The sequence below is a fragment of the Leptonychotes weddellii genome, chromosome 2, assembly GCF_054177405.1.
Source record: "Leptonychotes weddellii isolate Sample4059 chromosome 2, ASM5417740v2, whole genome shotgun sequence".
NCBI lineage: Eukaryota > Metazoa > Chordata > Mammalia > Carnivora > Phocidae > Leptonychotes > Leptonychotes weddellii.
The window spans coordinates 125,532,627-125,557,592 of record NC_138370.1 but is presented as its reverse complement, the minus strand read 5'-3'; the positions used below and the strand labels follow the sequence as shown (position 1 = coordinate 125,557,592).

General features: G+C 33.2%; 1 protein-coding gene across 5 annotated transcripts in view; it reads right to left on the bottom strand.

Moving 5' to 3' along the window:
* ANKRD17 (ankyrin repeat domain 17) overlaps positions 1 to 24,966 on the bottom strand; it is a 161,506-nt gene that overhangs the window by 82,108 nt on the left and 54,432 nt on the right. For all 5 annotated transcript variants that reach the window (XM_081812293.1, XM_081812294.1, XM_081812295.1 and 2 more), the window contains exon 2: positions 3,361 to 3,514. In XM_081812293.1, the coding sequence (XP_081668419.1) occupies positions 3,361 to 3,514 (154 nt within the window). The remainder of the gene's footprint in view (positions 1 to 3,360; positions 3,515 to 24,966) is intronic.

The window sequence follows — 24,966 nt, the reverse complement described above, 5'->3', positions numbered from 1 at the left end:
AAATGTAAAACTTGTTTGGATCCTAATTCAAATAAACTAACTATAAAAAGACCATTATGGGGTGCCACCAACTCTCAATTTTGCCTTAGGTCATAAGCTCAGGGTTGTGAGATTGAGCCCCATACCGGGCTCTACACTGGGCGTGGAGCGTGCTTAAGATTCTCTCTCTCCCTCACCCTCTGCCCCACCTTTCTCTCTCTCTCCCTCCCTCCCTCTCTAAAAATAAATAAATAAATAAATAAAAATAAAGCAACCTTTAAAAAAAGACCATTATGAAATAATTCGGGAAATATAAACACTGACAGGATATTTGACAATATCAAGGCATTACTATTATTTTTTTCTTTAGATATGCAATGGTATTATGGTTATGTTTATTTTTTTTAAAAGTTCTTGGGGTGCCTGGGTGGTGCAGCCAGTTAAGCAACCGACTCCTGGTTTCCACTCAGTTCTCGATCTCAAGGTGGTGAGATCAAGCCCCCTGTAGGGCTTAAGTTTCTCTCTCCCTCTGCCCCTCCCCACCGTGTGCTAGCTCTTGCTCGCTCTCTCTTAATCTAAAAATAAATAAATAAATCTAAAAATAGTTCTTAATTTAGAGTATATACTGAGGTATTTATTTATTTATTTAAGATTTTATTTATTTATTTTAGAGATAGAGCATGTAAGAGTGGTGGGAGGAGCAGAGGAAGAGGGACAAGCAGACTCTGCAATGACTGCAGAGCCCCACGCAGGGATTAATCCCAGGACCCTGGGATCATGACCTGAGCCAAAATCAAGAGTTGGACACTCAACCAACTGAACCACCCAGGTGCCCCTATACTGAAGTATTTATATATGAAATTATATAATGTTTAGTTTGCTTTAAATTAACTTGCTGGGGTGGGGCATCAGCAGGTAACAATAAGTAAAGATGAAACAAGATTGTCCATACACTGATGGCTGTTAAAGCTGGATGATGGGTATTCCCTCGGGGCTTGTACATTAACATTTTTCATTTAAAAAAGAAAGAAATAAGGGAGAAAGGGAGAGAAGTGAGAAAGAAGATGAGGAAGGGAGGGAGGAGGGAGGCTATTGTAGAAAAAACAGAAAAAAAAACCAAACATAGAAATGAGAAAATGAGACAACTATTAGCATCCTATGAAAAGGAACTCTACCTCCAAAAGTAACTCCTCTCAGCCGAAGTCTACTTTCCTGTAGCACTTTTCAACCTGGTTCTGCCTCTTGGGGTGCACAAAAACAAATATCCCTCTTATATGCAACCTGAGTTTTCTCATCTTCAGGAGAAACATTCTCTTTTCCTCTTATGACACATTTTCAAATAATTTTACAATTTTCATTTCTCTCACATAAACTTCTATAGCAACACCAAATTCTGGCAAATGCTAAATTCTGTATCTACTATTCTTTTTTCTTTTTTTAAGATTTTATTTATTTGAGAGACAGAGAGTCAGAGATAGTGAGAGAGAACACAAGCTGGGAGGAGAGGGAGAAGCAGGCTCTCCACTGAGCAGGGAACCCAACATGGGGCTCGATCCCAGGACCCCCAGATCATGACCTGAGCCAAAGGCTAACTGATTGAGCCACCCAGATGCCCCTGTATCTACTCTTTTGAATAAATAGTTTTTTATACTCAAGGACAGGACCTTGCATGTGCCCTACTATGTTTTCATTTGTACTTGGTCTAGATCCCTTTAATAATCTGTTCTAGAATTTTACTCAGGACAGAAATCAAATTTAACCATGAGTCCTTCAAATACTTAGATGCTGTGTTACAAGGATTTATTGAAAGGATTACCAAATAGTAGTAGGTTGGTTTTATGCTATAATAAAGCAGCAGTTTACATGCATTGTATGTACACTATATAGCAAATCAGGGTGCTAAAAAAAAATGATCAATTAATGTTCACAATATATTTATGTCCACTTTAGAAAAGTTAAGAAAATATATGGCTATATAAAATGATCACAGAGATTGAGAGTTACTATTCCCTTATACTTTAGGGCTATAGATTATAGCCCTATAATCTCTAATTAAAAATATATATAATCTCTAATTAAAACACTTCTTATAGGGACAATATAATAATGATCCACTTTACAAAAATACAATGATTCACTTTACAAGGTTTCAAGAGATAGTCTATGACAAAAAAGAGGGGAAATTATATACAGTCATTCTCATGATTCATGGTAGTTATATTCTATAAAGTCACTGGGAACACTGAATTAATGAATAACTGAACCATTGCTCCTAGGAAAAATACAGGTCTAGGTTCCTGTGAGCCTCTGGTCACACAGCATTTGCATTAACCAAATACTGTCTTATGTATGTTTTTGTTTAAAGATGACCTTATTTAATGTATAGTTGATTTATTAACATTGAACTCATGGTTAATAGCACTATAACCCATGCTGAAGAAGCTTATCTAACAACACATGTATTTTCTCCATTAGGCACATCAATACCTTCTCACATTTAGGAACACCAGATAGCACTTTCGCATTATACTTGGGGACCATTATAAACAATGTAATTGCCAACAAAAGGCACAACAATGTGAAAAAAAGGGCTCTAAGTAGGTGAAAAGGACACTTGTTTACAGTATGAGAACTGAGAGCTTCACCTTATTTCATCTCATCAGGGAATGTGTGTAGGACAATTTTTCACTATTATGTGCATTTCTATGAAAGACTGAAAAAGTGCTGAAAGCACCAATTTTAGGGTATGAATACATGTTATCAAGGAGGCAAATTCACAAATATGGAATGTGGGACTAAAGAAAATTGACTATAGGAGAAATCTCTCTTCAAGGTTGACAGCAACATGTGGATTTTACTTGGGTAATGAAAATACTCTTTAATGAAATTTCCATGTAATTCTCTAGAAAGCTATCCATTAATCATTATGAATAGTATTAGACTAAATGTCCAAGACCTTACATTTATTTATTTTTTTTTTTTTTAAGATTTTATTTATTTGACAGAGAGAGACACAGCGAGAGAGGGAACACAAGCAGGGGGCGTGGGAGAGGGAGAAGCAGGCTTCCCGCTGAGCAGGGAGCACGATGCGGGGCTCTATCCCAGGACCCTGAGATCATGACCTGAGCCGAAGGCAAATGCTTAACGACTGAGCCACCCAGGCGCCCCAAGACCTTACATTTATAATCATAGTAGTTTTTTTTTATTTTAGTAAACTCTACACCCAACGTGGCGCTGGAACTTATGACCCCGAGATCAAAAGTCGCATGCTCTAACAACTGCGACAGCCAGGTGCCCCTGATCATAGTAGTTTTTATTACATTTATATGTAACTTTGAAAATTAGATAGTCTAATTACGTATGTAAGGTCTGCAGACTTACCTGCAGCTTCTAGTAAAGCTTCCAGTCTAGCTTGTGTTTCTGGATCTACTGTCCTGAGGTCTGCACCATCAGCAGTACCTGACAAGAGCAACTTGGAAGCCGTTTCCAGCATTGGATTTTCCAAATCATCCTGATCCAAAATGAAAGATTCCACCTAGAAAACAAATACAAAAAAAAGGAAGGAAGGGAGGAATAAAAGGAGAAAGGCAAAGTGGTAAGAGAAATAGAAGAAAAAGGAGAAGAGAGAAAAAGTATTTTAACGTAAATATCATGATAAATACAATGCAATTCTAAATAAATTCAATGCGATACATAAGCCCACTGTTTAAAGGAAAAAATTATATTTATAGAAGAATTTAAGAATGTGCTGCTCATATGCAGCATAGTCTCATTTTTTTTTTTACTGAAATTATGTATTCTTTTCTATTTTAATTTGGTAGGATAAGGGTGAGAAGGGGGAGCTAAGAGGTTAATGATTAGACTGAAACATTTGACTTTTGTAGAGGACCTAAATCGGCTGTTCTTTTTTTTTTATTTTATTATGTTATGTTAGTCAACATACATTATATCATTAGTTTTTGATATAGTGTTCCACGATTCATTGTTTGCGTATAACACCCAGTGTTCCATTCAATACATGCCCTCCTTAATACCCATCACAGGGCTAACCCATCCCCCCACCCCCTCCCCTCTAAAACCCTCAGTTTGTTTCTCAGAGTCCAGTCTCTCATGGTTCATCTTCCCTTCCGTAAATCAGCTGTTCTTAAATGTTCTGCTCTCAGGACTTAAATGTTTTGCTCAGGACCCTTTTATGCACTTATAAAGTACTGCCCACCCAAGACCTTCAGATAAGGGTTAAATTTATTAATATTCACATTAAGACAAACTACAATATCAAAAAATCACACTTGTTAATATCACCACCAGTGATATTTTCATCAGAAAGTTTTAAGTACTGTAAAGCCCAGGCAAATAAAATTTAAAATTCTAATTTGTGCTTGAAAGCTTAATTTTCTCATTGGCAACAAATATTGCCACTCGTTTTCCTTAAAGTGGCAAGCTCATTCCCATCATTTCTGATGAGAACATTTGCCAAATATCCAAGTTTGGTAAGCGTAGTGGGTCTGTCAATTATATTTTCTAGTAACAATGGTATTTCATGGGAAAAAAATGGCTAATTTACCTTGCATCTCAAAAAAAAACACAAAAAGAACCTCAGAAGTGCCTTATGTGTACTTCCCATTTTGTCACACACCGTAATATTAAAAGGACATGCATTCAAAAGTGCAGATTCATAAAATTAGTATTTATTGCTTTATCGAGATTATTCCTAAGGTAAAATTGGCTTTTTATTTTCTTTTTTTAACTGTGAGAATTGAAGAATATAATGACACTAATACAATTTGGTGCCATGGCCTCAAATGAGGGGCTAGCAGTTTAATCTACCATTGCTTTTGCATCATCAGTGCAAGTGTCAACACAGTAAGAGGCAAATAACATCTCAGTACTGTGGTGAAAGAGTTTTGACCTCTTGGATATGCTGAAATGGTCTCTGGGACCCTGAGGGACCTGGGATCATTCATTGAGAACCAGTGTTCCATTCAATCCAGATTCAATTAAAAAATATTTAAAGAATTAGAACATAGCAAACACTGAAGACATGGGGAAAAGTTTTGTTGTGATATCCCTTATTATAGTGCTACTTACAAATAAGTACTAAGCTATATTCTTTCCTGTTTGCTGATAAAAAGTTGATAATCATTACATAAACTGCCACTATTTTACATGATATTTACTTCACAAATCTAAGGTACTTCTAACACTAATAACTAAAATAGATATAAAAGTAATTATTAACCTAGAACACAATTATGCTCATACCTAGTATCTAAATGTAAGAAATATGAAAAAAACCTTAAGGAATAAAATTTTAACTATTATAACATGAGAAACTCTGAGTCATTTCATCCTTGAAAGTCATCTATCTAGTAACCAGGAACAAACATTATATTTAACCAACACATATTTCATACTGAATGTTAAATCTGGGAGGAAATAGTATGTTTCTCTCCAAATTTCCATTAGACTAACACAGTTTAACATGATTTCAGATTTCTAATATTTCAAATACAATAGACACTGGATACTCTGTAAATAATCTCTGTAAATATTTGAAAATTTTCACAAAATTTTGCAGTATATTAACTTTAACCCATCAAATAACAACTCCCTGCTAAAATGACAGGGAGTTAGGAAAAAAAAAAAAAAAGAAACAACAAGAATATACTCTTTTTAGTTTTAAGTTATCTTTTAAGGTAGTAGCATAAGTGTTATACTTTAAGAAGCAGATTTTGGGAATAAACACATCTTAAAAAGGGAGGAGGGGTGATGCACCTGGGTGGCTCAGTCAGTTGAGCCTCTGACTCTAGGTTTCTGCTCAGGTCATAATCTCAGGTTCTGAAGATTGAGCACCCCCCCCCACCCCCGTGCCCGCCCAGGGCTCAGTGAGCTCAGCAGAGAGTCTGCTTTTCTCTCCTTCTCCCTCTATCCCTCCCCCTGCTTGCATGTTCTCTCTTTCACTCTAAAAGAAATAAATAAATCTTTAAAAAAATAAGTAAACTTTTGGGACATGAGTTGGCCATAGCAAGGTGTGATTCAAAATTACAGTATAACAAAAACTATGTCTTATCTTCAACAAAGGTCCAGAAGATAAGTCTTTAAAGAAAAAGTTGCTTCCCAGTGAAATTTTCTCTGTGAAAGTATCTACAATTTCCAATCCAATGGGAGAAGATGAAAGAAAACAAAGGTATTGAAATAAACATGGAAAAATGAACATAGGTAAAATAAACAAATGAAAAATTAAATAATATATATTTCAGACTAGAGTTTTAGAAAAAGTATTTCAAAGATCAGGGCATGGTTAAGTGCCAAGTCAAAAGTATAAATCAGAGGTATTTAAATCAAAGGAGACACTGCATACAGAAAGATAAATATGAAAAGATTTTGACCAAATTAATTTATATAAGACAATAGGAGAAGAAGGAATGTGGCACTGGTAGAGAAGCTATAAAATTTCTCTATGATAGAACAGAGTATTTACTATAGGAAAGGTCAGAAAGTTAGAAGTTAGGTCATAGGAGATACTAAATTTCAATTAAAAGTGATTCTCTGACATAAAGTCCCCTATGCCACACTGTGTCCTGAGCTTGATGAAAATTTATTATGAAAAATGCATCTCAATCTCTTCATGAGGGATATTAATTACAGAAATATGTTTTCTTATTGATTTTAAACTTCTCCACAAAAGTTACATTGATTTTTAAGTCCACTATTCTTACTTTGTGAAAAACTTAAGTTAAAAACAGTAAATTCAAATGACTATGAAATTTTATATATAGATTTAAATGTATTGGGGTGAAAGAAAAGAACAGGAATGGATTTCTATCTCCCCCACCCCCAGTTTAATACTAATGAAGAAATTAATTTCAAAGATGCTGTTAGGATCTAAAGACCTAGGTACCATTACTGGTTCAGATGCCACCTATGTGACCTAAGCAAGTCTCTCAGCCATCTCTAGATCCCTATTCTACATAATTTTTTCATAAATTCATTGCATATGAGTTATTATAATATTTATTGCCTTTCTAAACTCCATGGAAACAGGGATTTGAGTAAATAAAAGATGGTTTAGGGATTTTTCCCTTTCAGATTCTAAAAGGCTATAAGGCTATATATAGTGTATTTGGGGAAGGGAGAGGTAGTTACAAAAAATAAATTTAAAGGTATATCTTACAGATTATTGAAAAATGGTACATTAAGTAACAGGTAGGGCAAAATGTCCATCATTGGCAAACAGTCTTTGTGCAAGAGATACTACAGTTCACTTGACGAGGAGATAGAGAGACATGTAAAATCAACTCCACTATCTAGGAACTTACTTCTTTAATGAGAGAGCCAAAGTATGTGCATAAATGAACACTATTACAGGGTAAAAAGTATAGAAGATAATGGGAGGGGGGGGAAAGCTGTAGGAATTTAAAAGAGGAAGTAGAAGAGAACTTCCTCCTTTAACAGTAATTCCTCTTTCCCCAACTGGAAAGATTCTTGCATTACATTACAGAACTGAAGAGAGACTGACATAAGGACATGCAGTCATAAAAATACAAAAATAAGTAATCCTTTATTCATAGGTCAACTAAGTTATGAGCAAATCCTGCTCTACCATGTACTGAATTAAGATAATTCAGATTAAATACTATGTTTTCCCATTGAAACCAGACTCATTTTTATTATATTTCTACTGAAAAAAAGATTCATTTTGAACCACAGCCAAATTCTGGAACATTAAAAATTCTCTGAATAAGAAATTCACATAAATATTTTGAAACGTTTTCTTTAAATGAAATGTAAAAATAATTTCCATGAAGAGGGGAAAGACAGAAGGAAAGGTATGTCCTTATTAAATTTATTCCCTAAGGGAAATAACATATCAAAGTTACCAATAATTGAAAGCATGACAAGTTATATTTAAGCTATTTTGGATGTATTGTTTTCACTAGATGGATATTTTTATGAAATGGTGCTTGGACATCAAATTCTTGTCTAATATAAAGAACCATCATAATGCAAGGACCTTAGAAATCACCAGGTTCAATTCATTATTATAGATGAGAAAATAGAAGCACAGTACCATTATTTAAATAGCAAGTTTCTAAATATCTAGTACCAAGAGACCAGTTATCCAATTAACTAGTTCAATATTCTTTCCACTAGAAAATTCCATGCTGGAGTAAAAAGAGGTTTTTTTCACTCTGCTCTAGAAAAACTGACTTGAAATTCTGTATTTAGGGACAAAGCTGAACCTACTGTCTAATTACTCAAAGTAAGGTAACTAAACATTACATGCCTCTGATTTATGTAACATAAAATACACAGTACCACCTATGAAGTATTCTTGCCCCTCTGAAAATAAACAATAATCTAACAGAGCCCTTAGAAATAATTACCAGTTTATAAAAATTAATAAGGCAAATATTAGGAAGAAGTTAAATCAATTTCTCAATCTTGGCACTATTGACATTTTGGGGGGTATAATTTCTTTGTTGTTGGGGGCTGCTCTATACATTTCAGAATGTTTAGCAGCATCCCTGGCCTCTACCCACTAGATGCCAGTAGCAACTCTACCACAGGTTGTGACACCAAGAAACCTCCAAACATTGCCAAATGTACCCTTAGAGGAAAAACAGAAACAAACAAAAAGACCCTGGAGTATGACAAGTTGAAAACCACAAAGTTAAATAGGAAAAAACAGACACAACTAAAATGTGGAACATGTTCTTTTGTTTTTTTAAAAAAGACAGTAAAAGGGAAAAAAAGCTCTAAATTAAAGAGACACCAAAGACATAACTAGCAAAACAATACAGACCTTATATGAAATTTTCAAGACAAGTGAAGAAATCTGAATACGCACTGGGTATTAGACTGTATAAAGGAATTATTCTGGTTAGGTAAGAAAATGCTTTTATCTTTTAAAGACGCATACTGCCATATATATAAAAATAGAGTCAGAAAATTGCCATAAAATACTTCCGGAAAACAAAGTTGTGTGGCACATTCTTGATAATGTTGAATGTGAGAAAAAGATTTATAGTGGCTTTCTTTATCATACCTGTCTCTATGCTTTTGTGCAAGTTAAATCTTTTTGGTTTTGAAAGACTAAAGGTGATGTTTTACTGCAGAGGTTGCTTTTGTTTTAAAAAATTATTTTTCGGGCACCTGGGTGGCTCAGATGGTTAGGCGTCTGCCTTCGGCTCAGGTCATGATCCCAGGGTGCTGGGATCGAGTCCCGCATCGGGCTCCCTGCTGGGTGGGGAGCCTGCTTCTCCCTCTGCCTCTGCCTATCTCTCTCTCTCTCTCTGACTCTCATGAATAAATAAAAACATTTAAAAAAAATTATTTTTCCCTTCCTTCTCCTAATGTCCTCCATGCTATTCCTTATGTTCCACAAATAAGTGAAACCGTATGATAATTGACTTTCTCTGCTTGACTTATTTCACTCAGCATAATCTCCTCCAGTCCCATCCATGTTGATGTGAAAGTTGGGTATTCATCCTTTCTGATGGCTGAGTAATATTCCATTGTATGAAGGGGGGGAAATCGGAGGGGGAGATGAATGATCAGGCTATGGACTCCGAGAAACAAACTGAGGGTTTTAGAGGGGAGGGGGGTGGGGGGATGGGTTAGCCCTGTGATGGGTATTAAGGAGGGCACGTATTGCCTGGAGCACTGGGTGTTATATGCAAACAAAGAATCATGGGACACTACATCAAACACTAATGATGTACTGTATGGTGACTGACATAACAAAAAACCAAACAAAATAAAAATTATTATTTAACAGTAATACTATTTAGATTAACAAAGTAATTAAAATTCTTTTTTACTTCCTCCCCAAAATAAACTTAACACAAACACTCAACAATGAAAACCAAGGTCTTTTAACAAAGGTCAGGACTGAAGGAATTTGTTTATGCCATTAATGGTACTCCCTGTCCTTCTATAGTAAAACACAAAGTCATATAAAAATTTGGAAATGTAAGGTCATCTGGACCAACTGTGAACATTAGCATTACATTTCAAACTAACTTCCTGTCAAAACAGATAGAGTATCACTGTTATATTAGAGAACAGCAGTCCATCTTGTAATAAACTGGCATTTATTTCAAAGGATAAAGATATATTCTGATTAACTAGACATCATATATACGAGTTCCATTCAATTTAACAAATATTCACCACCAATTACATACAATGTGCAAAAAGCAGTAGGGCAACCAAAGGAGAAAGGAAATACAAAAATGATTTCATTATAATCAATGCATTCTACAAATATACAAAATGGAACAGCAACTCTATGTGCAAAGAACTATACCAAAGAAGACTGAAAAACAGTACAAGGTAGACACTGATATAGTGATTGTACAGAGAAAGGAAAAAACAATTCTGAATGAGAATGGTAAAAAGAACAGTGCTGAAGGAAGATGGGGCCTTTCAATATTGTATGCAGTTCAGAATTTATATGGTAGGTTATTGAAGGATTTAAGTATTAAGATAATCAATTTTTTAAAAAGATTTACTTATTTATTTATTTATTTGAGAGACAGGGAGGAGGGGTGGGGCTGGGGGTAGGGGCAGAGGGAGGGAGGTCTCAAGCAGATTCCGTGCTGAGCGTGGAGCCTGCTCAACACGGGGCTTGATCTCATGACCCTGAGATCATGATCTGAGCTGAAACCGAATGGGACGCTTAACCGACAGCGCCACCCAAGCACCCCAAATAATCAATTTTTTAAAAAGACAATGAGAGATCATGCGAAAGATGGTTTTATATAGATGTGACAGCAAAGACAAAGAAATCTATTTATAACTTACTTCAATATATCAAATGAGAGATTATGCAAGGTGGGGACAGGAAAAAGTCAGTCTCTGAGGATAAACATACTTTAAAAAATGAGAATGCTATCAACTCCAGAATCTGGACTTCTTGACCTTTAACACTGCCCATCCTCCCATCCCATCCCTATTCACCAATTACTGTTTTTGTTGTTCTGGAAATTACCCTGTCCATTTTCATTCAATTTAAAGCAGGTAATCTAAATTTCAAGTTGATAATCTATATTCCAATAAAGATAATCTAGATCTTGATTATATTACAAACATTTTTTATAATAACAAAAAATTCTCACACTTGCTCCAGGAAAACACAGTATCTTCAATCCAAAACTCAAAATACTTAAAATCTGAAGAGCTCTTAAGCAAGTCAATGCAGAAAAATCCCTCCAAAACAATGTTTATGATGAACTTTTTACACTGTGTATGATTTTTACTTTTAGTAAATGTCAGTGTTTGATTTTTATGACCAATTCTGTCATTTCAATGATAGCGAGTGGGTTTTAAGAACACAGATATTAACTGATACCATTTCACCTACCAAAAATAAAGATTCATTAGAACGATTTGACTTGAAGTCATCATCATGGACTGAATTACCTAGTAACTCAAGTGTTGTCACTTATTCAGTGATATATAGAACAGGCTATGTAAACCTAATTCAAAGAAACAATAGTTTCTTCTCTTTTGTTCTTGACCCCAAAACCTAATAAAAATTTCTTTGACCTTTATTTTTTGAAGTCTTAAATAGGGTAAACTTCAGCTAAAATATTACAATTCTTTTTTTTTTTAAGACTTTATTTATTTATTTGACAGAGAGACAGCAGGAGAGCACAAGCAGGGGGAATGGCAGGCAGAGGGAGAAACAGGCTCCCCGCTGAGCAGGGAGCCCAATGTGGGGCTCGATCCCAGGACCCTGGGATCATGATCCAAGCCAAAGGCAGTAGCTTAACCAACTGAGCCACTCAGGCGCTCCAAATACTACAATTCTTAAATTAATATATTTGGATGTAGTTTTTCTGTACCATTAAGATAAAACCTTCAGTACGGTAACTGAACACTGATCTATGTATATGCTGAAATAAAATAGCATAAAATAAAAACCACTTAAAGTCCTTATTGTAAAAAGAGTATCAATTAATAGTATGACTCATTATGGTTTCAGTATCCTGAGATTCAAGTAAATAAAACTAAAGTGAACCTGACTAAAAATAAATTTAGCTTTCAAAAAATCTATTAAGAAGACATTGATTTATTCCTACATTCTTTCATTCATATCCATCTACCAATCTAATAAATTTTAGTTAAGATCTAGGAATGTGCTAAAAACTGGTGATACAATAGTTACACTGTTCTCACAGAGCTAATACAAAACATGACTTCTTTTCTTAAGCTTCAAAGTACTTATCTGCCTATAACAACTCAGTATGAAATAATTCAATATGAAATTTTTAACATTAATTGTAAACTTCATAAAGTGAACCAATTATGAGTGTTTAAAGTAAGTAAAATTGTATGGAATTCTCAAATCTAGTTTGTAAGTGGTTTTTCTGTAATAGAATTAAGGCTACAGATTTAAAAAAACTTACCCCAACTCTAGATATCCATAGTACGATGCAATCTAATTATAAATTTAACCTGTCTCTGGTATTTATCATTATTCATCAATTATCATAAAAACTGCCTCAGAATAAAATGATTCTTATGAGATGGCTTGAAAATGTATAAGCAGATATACACACTCATTCTCAGATACAGACACACAGTCATAACCTGGTGGAATTTGAGCATTCCAAGGATATAAAGTGTAGAAAGTTTGTAAGGCGAGTGGTTAATTAGAGAATTAAAAATCAGGTTGGTATCAGATTCTCAAATACAACCCAAGATGCTAGAAGACAACTCTGCAACTAAAAGTTCTAAAGTACAATTATTTTGAAAGTAAAATTCTAAACTTTAGAATAAAATAATTTTTTAGATATGTAAGCAAATTGACAATTTTAAAACCACAAATAATTCTGAACTTAGAGAATGTATGCCTTCAACAACAAAAATTAATCTAAGAAAAGGACAGCCTTGGGAATCAGAACACTAAGCATATGGAAAAGAAACCAGTATAATACAAGCTATCTTTATCATGTCAGGTAGGTTAATAAATAATTCCTTAAAGTTAGAAAAGTAAAAACATATTATAACATAAACATATTACTAAAATATCAGTTAAGCCAAGATTGAATGATACAATGCCAAAAGCCTATGTTCAGCAAAGAGAACAACTAGTTAAAGATACAGTTTAACTCAATTCAATGCCTGCTGAAAAAGAAAAATGAAACACATAGTTTTCAAAATGGGTAGTAAACAAAATAAAGAAAACTCAATAAATTCAGCTAAAGACAAGGAGTGGCAGGCATGAATGGGGGGGGTGGGGAGCGGGGGGCAGTGATAACAGGAAAAGACCTCTTCACGATAACCTTCAATGTGAGGAAAAAGACCAAAGACCAAGAAATCAAGTTAGTATAAAAGCAAGTGGGAAAACTTCTCTTATTTGAAAAAATGGCACACAGATTAAGATTAAAAAAAGAAGAAAAAACCCTCAAATATATGCTATCATAAGAGAGCTAAAATTTTTAGTTGTAAGGCTAAAAACAGAAGCATGAAAAAGCAAACCCAGTCAAGGATGCAATTAATATCAAAGAACTCAAGACAAAAACCATTACACAGAAAAAGGATATTTTATAATGATTAATAGATTTAATACACCAGAGTGTGTAATAGCCAAATTTTTATGTACTTAACAATATAACATTGAAATATATAAAGTAAATATACTCGAAATAAAAGCAACTGGAAAATTCACACAACTTCGCAGGAAACTTTTTACATACCTATGTCAGAAAATGAGGAGAGCAAGTAGATTATGCAAGGATATGGATGATTCAGAAATAAGATTCCGTAATGAACTATACTTATGTATCATAGTGAAATGGAATTTAATGTATCATGAACAGAGAATACACAGTATTCTATAGCAAACAAAAGCCTAACCATACCTTAAACAAAGGAAAATCTCAAAAGATTAAAAAAAAAAAAAATACAGGTTACATTCTTAGTCCATAAAGCTAAGAGAAACTAAAATTTAACAATAATACTCTACTTAGAAATTTAAAAAGAAAAGAAAAAACCCTACTAATTAACTCTCAGAATACAGAGAAGATAAAAATAAAAATTAGTAAGCATATTATTTCCTATGGGATTTGGCCATAGCTGTCCTTAAAGAAAAATTTAGAGCCTTAGATTTAAAATACATAAAATAAAAATCTTCAAAAATAAAATCCAAGTCAAAATTTATCAATATAATTTGTAATAATAACAGAAATGAAGAAACTGAAAAGAGATACAGAAGTAATTAAGAAGACCAGTAACTGCTTCTTGGGTAGGTCTAGCATGAAAGAGACAAACAAGCCTCTGGCAAGTCTGATTACAGAAAATGAGAGAAAAAAAAAATGAGTTATTAAAATCAGAAAACTAAGCAAAACTATAAATCAAGAAATAGGAATAGTCTGAACAAAATGGATGGTTTTCAAGAAAAGGTAGAAACAATAGAAGAAATCTTAGGGTAGTCACAGATCTATCCTTTAGAAGGAACAGAACATTATATTATTTACAAAGCCCAGAAAACAGATGGGAAAACTCCCTAGCTCATAAGCATAAATAACCCTCATAGCAAACCTGAACAGGAATAACAAAATAACTAAACAAAATAAAAACTTAATGAAACACATTGTTAGAAAATTAAATACAGAAGTTGTGTAAAGAATATCATACAACACATACAAGAAAGGGGATAAAGAGAGTACTAAGAAATACAGTTATTTGTACATACAGAAATAGTGATTTTCCCTTGCCTAGAATGCTTTTCCAAAAGCTTTCATTCTTCAGGTCTTAATTACCGTCTCAGATTGTACTACCAAAGAAAGTACTCTACTCATCTCTCTACCACACCACTAACTTTATTTCCTCCTTAGTACCATCACAGCGTAAAAATTATCTTGTTCTTGGGTATATGTTTATTATCTCTCTTCTCCAGTTAGAGACAGGAACCATTCAGATTTAGCACTATCACCAGTGTGTGGCAAAGCTCCTGGCACAATGCAATATCCAAATAAATACTTGCTGAATAAATGTTAAAAATGAAAAACATCATAACCAGTAGTAGGCAGATGTATTAATGTAATTCACTACATTAAAATTTAAAGTAATAACAATATGTATCATCTCAACAAGAACACATAATAAAACATAATATTCATTACCATGAAAATACTTAAGAAGGAAACTTTTGTTCCAGATAATATGCTCTACCAGAAATCTAAGTCACATACAAATGTAAAAGTTTAAAAATCAGAAGGATGCCATCAGGAAAGATGCTCAAATCAGAGCCAGTAGTGAACAGAGATTTGGAAACCTAACCAATGCAATATGACCAGAAAAAAACAAACTAAAAAATCCCCTAGAGACATATAATACTGAAAAAAAGGAAACAACAAAATGCCATCATGTGCAGAATGCATAATCATCCTTCTGGAAATTTCAAGATAATCCAATGAAAACTAAGTAAATGGTAAGATCAACAACAAAAATCAATAGATTTCCTATATATTAGCAATAACCAATTGAAAAACAACATGTAAACTGGAAGAAAAGATGTAATTCACAGTAACAACAAAAACTACAAATACCTAGGAATAAACCTAACAAGAAAAGTCTAAGACCTACATGAAAAAAACCATAAAACTTTACTAAGGACATAAAAGAACACCTGAAGAAATGGAGAGGCATACCATGTTCCTGGATGGGAAGATTCAATAGTGTAAAGATGTCAATTCTCCCCAAATTAATCTGTAAATTCAATGCACTTCCAATCAAAATCCCAAAGGGATTTTTAATGGAACTTGACATGTTGATTCTAAAGTTCATCTGGAAGAGAAAATACACAGAAATTGCCAAATTTTTTCTGAAAAAGACAATGGGGAGGGATACCCTATCAGATGTTAAATGTAAAATGAAAATAATTAAAACAATAGAGTATTAGATCCAGAAAACACGTATTTTGGACTTCTAAAATGATAGAGGTAGTATTTCAAAAGTCAGTGGGGAAAAAAGACATTGTTCAATAAATTATTTTGGTAGAATGGTTAGGAAACTGGAAAAAAGTTAGGTCCCTACCACAGAAAATATATATATATATGTATGTATATGTATATATATATATATGTATGTATATGTATATATATATATAAAATGTGTTTTATATATACATATAACACATTTATATATATATAAAATTCCAGATGAATTAAAATCTACTAGAAACATAAAACTAAAGAAGTCATAGGAAAAAAATATGAGACTAAACTAATATGAGAAGGCTTTTCTGGAAAGACACAAAACCTAAAAGCTAGGAAAGAAAAGAGTGCATAGATTTTGACAGTATAAAAATGAAAAATCTCAAGATTCCGTAAAGTAAGACAAGTGACAGATTAAGAGAAAATATTATAAAATATGATGTATGTATTATAAACAGAATAAAGAAATCCTAAAATCTCAGTAAGAAAAAGACAAACCCCACAATGGGTAAAATTATATGAGTAGGCAATTTATGGGAGAAATAACAAATGACTAGTAAACATGCTAAATTTCATTGGGATTCAGGTAAATACAAATTAAAATGAGGCATTTTTCATTTATTGACAGATAATGTCTAATGTTTTGGAGGGTAATTTGGCAGAATGTATAATCAACATTTAAAAATGCAATGTTCCTTTTTAAGAATTTAGTTTACAGAAAGACTTGTACACATAAGCAAGAAAATATGTACATGGATGTTCATCACAGTATTGACTATAACAGAAAACTCTAAGTAATCCAAATGCCCATCAACAGAATAATGGTTAAATAAATTATACTATGAAATACTAAATACTTATCTGCAGAGTAAGGCAGATTTAGATATAACATCCTATACCACAACCATCTAATGCACTTTTCATCTCTTTAGCCTTCACTAATTACCTTCATGAAACTTATCAATAGTAACATTTTCCCCCAATTTATCTTCTTATTTGAGTATCAGTTGCTTGGGCAAGGAACCTATTTTTTTCCTTGCTGGCGTTAAACATCAAGTACTTAAAAATACTTACTGAATGAATATGATATTGATCCAGAAAGATACCCAAATTACTTTAGGTAAAAAATACAAGCCCAGAAACGCAATACAAGCCCATGGTACGTAACCTTTTAAGTTGATTTTAAAACCAAAATGTATGCATGTGCAAGAACACAAACAAAAAAATTTCCAAATATTATTAAGTTATTAACAGTGGTAACTGAAGAGTGAAATCAACAACAGAATTTTACCTTTTTACTTGTCTGTACCCTTCTATACTGCTTACCTTAAGAGAAAAAAAGACCACGCAGTTTCCTACTATGTGATTTTTGCAAATAATTAAGAAAAAAAAAACCCTTCAGACCTTTAAAGAAAAATACCAGGAATAACCTGACCATTTCCGTATTTCTAACAAAAATTCCAAAAGAGCTATCATAACAATTTGCATTATTTTTAGATACACAGAATTAACTTTCTGGTATATGTAATTCAATTTGAAGTATGCATATGCAACCTAATTATTTTTAAATGAATGAAAAAAGTCCTGGCAAAATCAAGTCATAGTAAATTTCAATTAAAGCAACTGCTTGTTTCTCAAGAGAAGCAAAATCAGAAAAATATTATATTCTCTTTCTTCAATCTTTTTCCTTCTGTATCCAATTAAGTTTTTTTTTGGAAAGTCAGGTTTATTGAAGTATAGTTTAGAATAAAAGTCACCTTTTTAGTTGTACAAATCTATGAATTTTGACAAATTCATAGTTATGTCATTACCACCACAATCAAGATAATTATTTCTTATCACTCAGAAATTTCTCTTGTCCCTTTGTAGGCAATTCCCTACCACTACCCTCAGCCCCTAGCAACCATGACATTTTCTGTTACTTTCAGATTTTTTTTCCAAAATCAAATGGAATCATTCAGACTTCTGACTACAACTTTCACAAATGCATAATGCCTTTGAGATTCATTGATGCTATAGCATGCAACAGTAGTTCATTCCTTTTTATTGCTGGATAGTACTTCATCATATGGATGTACTGCAATTTGTTTAGCTACTCATCAGTTAATGAACATTTGAGTACGAAACTTTATGTGAGCATGTTTTAATTTCCCTTGGGTACATACATGAGATGGACATGCTTTATGACAACTGTATATTTAAATTTATAAGAAACTGACAGACTTTTCCAAATGACAGTAGTATTTTGCTTTCCTACCTGCAATGTATGTTCTGGTTGCTCTGGCTTCTCACTAGTATTCAGTATAATCAGTTTTTTCCTTTCTTTTATTCCTCTTCTCTATTCTAATAGGACAGAATCACATTCTGATTTTACTCTGCAAGTCCTTAATGGCTAAGGATTTTGAGCATCTTTCCCTCTGCTTATTTGCCATCAGTGTATTTCTTCAATAAAGGATCTGTTAAGAACATTTTCCCCATTTTCTGTTCAGTTGTTTGTTTCCTCATTAATGAGTTGTGAAAATTCTTAACATATTCTGAACATAAATCCTTTATCAGACATACAAATACTTTGTGAAGGCTGATGGCTTATCTGTTCAGTATATTCTGAAGAAAACTTTTTAAATTTGATGTAATCTAAATTATAATTTTTTCTTTTATGTTTGCATTTTTTGTGCCCTATCTAAAATAGTTTTGCCTAACCCAAGGCCACAAAGATTTTCTATGTTCTCTTCCAGAATTTATATAGTTCTAACTTTTACACCTAGGCTTATGATCCAATTCAAGTTAACTTTTCTATAAAGTGCAAGGCATGAGTTGAAGTTCCTTCCATAAAAAGATATCCATATATCTCAGCACCATTCATTGAAAAGACTACATTTTCTCTATTGAGAAAAGGTGCCTTGGCACCTTTGTCAAAAATCAAGTGATCACACACAGATCTTTTCTAGATTCTATTCTGTTCTATTTATCGATGTGTCTATCAATACCACATCAATACCACACTGTCTTGGTTTAAGACAGCTTTATAGTTAAGTCTTGAAATCCTTCAACTTTGTTCTTTTCAAAGTTGTTTTGACTATTCTAGGGTCTTTTCCTTTCTATATAGTTATCAGAAACAGTTGTCAATTTCTACTAAAAACAAAACCAAAGGCCTTGATAGGATTTTGATTGAGATTATGTTGAATTCTACAGGCCATTTTGGGGGGTAAGAAGGAGGGGATTTACATCTTAAAAGTACTGAGTCTTACAAACCATGAATGTAGTATATACGTTTTCATTTATTTACATCACCTTCAATTTTCTCATGAATGTTTTGTAGTTCACAGCATATAAATTATATACTTAGCTTGTTTAACCTTAAATGTTGCATGTTTTTTGTTTTTATTTTGTTTTAAATTTTTCATTTTTGAAATGTTCATTCTTAATATATAGAAATATGAGACCTTGTTAAACTCACGAATTAGTTCTATTATCTTTTTTGTAGGTTCCATCACACTTTGTACATATGATCATGTCATCTGTGAATATAAGATATTTTATTTGATTCTTTCCTATAATTGTGCCTTATTTTTTTTTTAACTTACCTGACTAGGAAATCCAGTACTATGTTGAGTAGGAACGATGAGAATGGACATCTCTGTCTTGTTCTTAATCTTAGGGGAAAAGCATTCATTTTCACCATTAAGTATGATATTGGCTATAGGTTTTTCATAAATGCACTTTATCAGAACTAAGAAGGTTCTCTAAATATTCCTAGTTTACTGAGAATTTTTTTTTTTTTAAAGATTTTATTTATTTATTTGAGAGAGAGAGAATGAGAGAGAGCACATGAGAAGGGGGAAGGTCAGAGGGAGAAGCAGACTCCCTGCCGAGCAGGGAGCCCGATGCGGGACTCGATCCCGGGACTCCAGGATCATGACCTGAGCCGAACGCAGTCGCTTAACCAACTGAGCCACCCAGGCGCCCTACTGAGAATTTTTTTATTAGTGCATGTTAATTTTTAACAAATTCTTTTCTCTACCTATCGAGATTGTAAAATAATTTTTCTTCTTTAGTGTTAATATAGTTAATTACATTGATTGGTTGGCAAATGCTATGAACTTTGCATATACACACCATCTGTTCATGTTGTGTAATCTTGTTTATATGTTGCTAGATTCTATTTGCTAATATTTTATTAGGATTTTGCATCTAGGTTCATAATATATATTGGACCGTAATTTTCTTTTTTTATAACGTCTTTGCTTATCAGGGTATCAGAATAATGTTAATTTCATAACATGAGTTGGGAAGTAATCCCTCATCATCTATTTTCTGGAAAAGTTAGTATAGAATTAGAATTATTTCTTCCTTTAATGTTTCATATAAGTCACAGATGAAGCCATTTGGACATGGAGTTTTCTTTGCTGGAGGGTTTTTAATTAGAAATATTTCTCTTAGATAAAATATTATTCAGGTTATTTATTGAGTGAAATTTGTAGTCTGCGTTTTTTCACAGAATTTGTCCATTTCATCTCAGTTAAGTTTGTTGGCAAAGTTATTCATAATAGTCCCTTATTAATCTTTCAATGTATAAGGGTGGAATCTGTGATAACGTCCCTTTCAACTGCTGATATGAGTAACCTGTGTGTCTGTCTCTCTCTCTCTCCTTCCCCATCAGTCTGATTAAAGCTTTATCAGTTTTAATGATTCTTTCAAAGAACCAAATTTCAGTTTTATTTTCTTCATTATTTTTGTTTTCAATTTCATTTTCTATTTTTATCTTTATTATTATCTTTATTCTGCCTGCTCTGATCTAGTATGTTCTTCTTGCAGTTTCTCAATGCAGAACTTTAAACCATTGATTTGAAAACTCTTAAGAAAAACAAGCATTTGATGTCATAAATTTCCCTCTAAGCACTGCTTTTGCTGCATACCACAAATTCAGATATACTTCATTCAATTCAAAATATTTTTTAATTCCTCATGTGGCTTCTCCTTTGAACCATGTGTTATTTTTAAGATGTGCTGTTTAATTTCCAAATATTTGGGAATTTTCCAGAGATCTATTTTTTATGTTAGTTTAATTCCCTTATGGTCAAAGAACATTTTTTTTTTTTTGGAGCTCAACATGGGGTTTGAATTCACGACCCTGAGATCAAGACCTGAGCTGAGATCAAAAGCTGGACGTTCAACTGACTGAGCCACCCAGGCACCCCTCAAAGAACATTTCTAACCAAAATAAAAATATTTTTCAAGTTCATAGAAATTTTAAATAAAGTTAATATAAAGATAATTGACAAAAAGGCATACTGTACCAAAACCAAATGGTGAAAATGGTAAATTTTGTTACATACACATTACCATAAAAAATCAGGAAAAAAATAATTGTTGATTTGTAGATTTTACTATTCAATATACATCAAATTTAAGAAGGAAGTTAAAAAGTCAATTAAAAAAAAAGACTGCTGGTATCAATATTTCTTTTAAATTCAACAAAGAAAGAGAAAAAATATGAATGCTCCATTCCAAAAATCCTAAAATTTTTAAGGAGGAAAGTATCTTAAAGATAACCTCGTCAAAATAAGAACATATTCTCACGGATGAATACTTGTATCTTTTTCTAACTCTGAAGTTTTACATTTTATTAACATCTAGCCTCTCTAATTCTCTCATTTTGTTATTATTCTCTATTAAATCTGTTCTTAACTGCATTCTAGGGACCCAAACCTTTCCTCTTTCATTCAGTTTACCTATTCTCTTATAGATCATTGTTTCCTGTCTGGTTCACAATTAAATGTGCCCATCATCTCAAGTATTTACTTTTTACTTTTTTTGTTTTTCCAAGTATTTTCTGATCAGGCCCTTCTGAAGCTTCTCTTCCTTGGCATTCAAATACTGATATGCTCCCTCCATTCCACCTTCACCTTTTTATTTAACCTATACAGCAGGGTAATGTCATCTATAAACACAAGTTTTAATTATAACTTATTCTACTGATAACTTTGAAATATTTTTCTCTCCCAAACAGACTTCTCTGCTGAGCTTCAGTTCTGTATTATCTAAACTGCTGAAATTTCTTTCTGGATGTGCTATAGATACCTCAATTAAGCCCATCTTAAAATACTATCTTTCTTTTTCTCTTCCACATCTCCAAGAAAAGAGAGCTCTTCCTCCTCAGGGATTTTTTTTCTCAGAGGAAAATATAGAGCCTTGCCTTTACTATCTTGATCTTCTCATTGGTTCCAATGATCAAAGATAATATTCTACAGAGGGCAGCAAAGCAGGAGATTTCTAACAGACTATCATACCCAAATAAATGATTGAACCCTATCTTAAATTTCATATATATATGATTTATATATATAGAGAGAGAAAAAATCTAAATCTTAGTTAAGCTCAAATAATAATTAAAGTCCGATTTCCAAGTATTCCAACTCCCTTTAAAATGTAAGTCAGATCTTATCATTCTTTTGTTTAAAACTGTTCAATGGCTCCCATTACACTTAAATCAGTGCCAAAGTTTTTACAATGTCTCAAGATGGCAAAGATTATTATGTTTCAGTCACTTATGTAACCCAAACTCCAAGAACAGGATAGGTACCCAAAATATTTGTTAAATGAATAATTTCCAAGCTTGGGTGAAATCCAACAGAAAAGAATATTCTTGACACACCGAATAGTAGTGAGCACAAATAACATTAGAACACTAAGAGACCTGCTCACTCGTAGTGAGTATATATGTACAATACTTGATAAATTTCAGTAATTACCAAAACAGATAACTGCTGTCTATTACAATAAATACTTTTCTCTACCTGCTAATTTTATCTGAGTCTAAGGATAGTATCTATATCTAGGATATAAGTAAAGTATATATAAAATTCACATGCCAACCTTTTTCAAGCATATTAACAAGATTAAAAATGTATTCCTGGTCTTCAATTCTAAATGCCAGATATCATTATAAAGAAACCTTTTAAAGGCCACTTTTTTTTTTTTTTAGAGAGGGGAAGAGGGTATAGGGACAGAATGGGAGACAGAGAGAGAATCTTAAGCGCAGAGAGAATCTCCACGTCCAGCGCAGAGCCTGACATGGGGCTCGATCTCACAACCCTGAGATCGTGACCTGAGCCACAATCAAGAGCTGGACACTTAACTAAGCCACCCAGGCGTCCCTAAAGGCCACTTTAAAAAAAAACTATCAGTAAATGATTTCACTGTGGAGGTCAAAAACAGATAGCTACGCAGAAGAAAACTGAAAACTCCAAGTGTCTTAAAAGGTATAGGTGTCTGTGGCTTGAGATACAATCATCATACATAGCTGTGACAGTACTTTATCTTACACATCTTAAATTGAAGGGAAGATGTGCTTTGGAAAACTGTGCTAATGATCCAAAACATTGATTTAGTGTTAAAGACATTAGTGTCAAAGGTGTATGTGAAGAATCAGAATATTTTATAAAATGTTAGAGTGGACAAAAAGCAATATTTCTCAAAATTACTTTATAAACTAGTTAAGACATTTAAGTAGTTCCTCCATATCCTAACATTTATATTTAAGTAGTTACTTTACTAGATCCCCTGCTTATTTAGCACCTGACCTCAAGAACCATTTCCAAGGACTAAAATATATCAATAGCTTTCCATAACTAAGTTTGTGGGGTTTTTTTTGGCATAGCCAGATAAAACACTCACAACATTATTCAAATGGCCACTGGAAATCATACTGCTCCTTGCAAGCTATCATTAAGTAACTCTTATTTTGGAATAATTTTACTAGATATAAATAAAATCACAATCACAAAAATACATGCCCAAGGGAATTCATCATCACTTGCCCTGTCTTTGTTTCCCCATTGAAATCTTCCTTTTTAATTCACTGATTTTGTTGTCTGCAGGCAGACAAGAAGCAGTAAGCACGTGGTTTGAGTCACACAGTGTTTCCACAAAAGACCTGTCTTCATCCTAGGGATAGGATTATTTTGCAGCTGGTTTAAGCAAATATGAAATGAAAATATCTTAAATAACAAAGATTAAAAATCAATTATCATTCGCATTATTAAAAGAAACTCGGGGCGCCTGGGTGGCTCAGTCGTCAAGCGTCTGCCTTCGGCTCAGGTCATGGTCCCAGGGTCCTGGGATGGAGCCCCGCACTGGGCTCCCTGCTCAGCGGGGAGCCTGCTTCTCCCTCTCCCACTCCCCCTGCTTGTGTTCCCTCTCCCGCTGTGTCTCTCTCTGTCAAATAAATAAATAAAATCTTTAAAAAAAATAAAAATTAAAATTAAAAAAAAGAATCTCCATGAGTAATTTAATGGATATTGTTTAGCTAATTAATTTAGACAGGAGTCTCAATGATAAGATCAATAACTCCTGGTTTGTAGGGTCTATGTCTGGGTCTATGTCTATGTCATCTCTGTTTTTACCACAGCACTTCACACATCACAGGTCATACATAAATGCTGGTAAAATTTAACATAAAAGCACATTTTATTTCCTGTACTTAAAATGTTTGAAAGAAATTAATATTCAATTTTCAGAAGGAGATCTATAAACATTCTCTGACTCAAATGTTCTGTTTGTCTGCTGCTTATTTAGAACTCAAGATGTATTGTGAGTAGCACCCTTTGAGCCCCCAACTCCCCACCAATCACTCTAAATTAAGCAGCTCTGAAATAGTTGTTAGATCTTATGCTGCTAATACATCCCATCTACAGTAAGATTTCTTGTGGTAGAAGGTGGAAAAGCAGATACCACTCAAGTCTTATATTCCTATAGTCATACAGTGAATGCTATTTACATTACGTAATGTTTATAGCAATAGAGACAACTGTGCTGTAATGCAATAAATGCATCCTGACAAACCTCACATTCTGCAAACAGCACATTAAAATAACATGGCTCAGGGAAAAATAGAACTGGGGACATTCAAAACTTATGCAATTGTAATCAAAACATTACAAAAAACCAAATAACTGTAATAAAAATACTAGCATACTTAAAAAGACATATTAAGTTCTCACAAATAAGAAATTACATAGTAAATATGTCATAACTT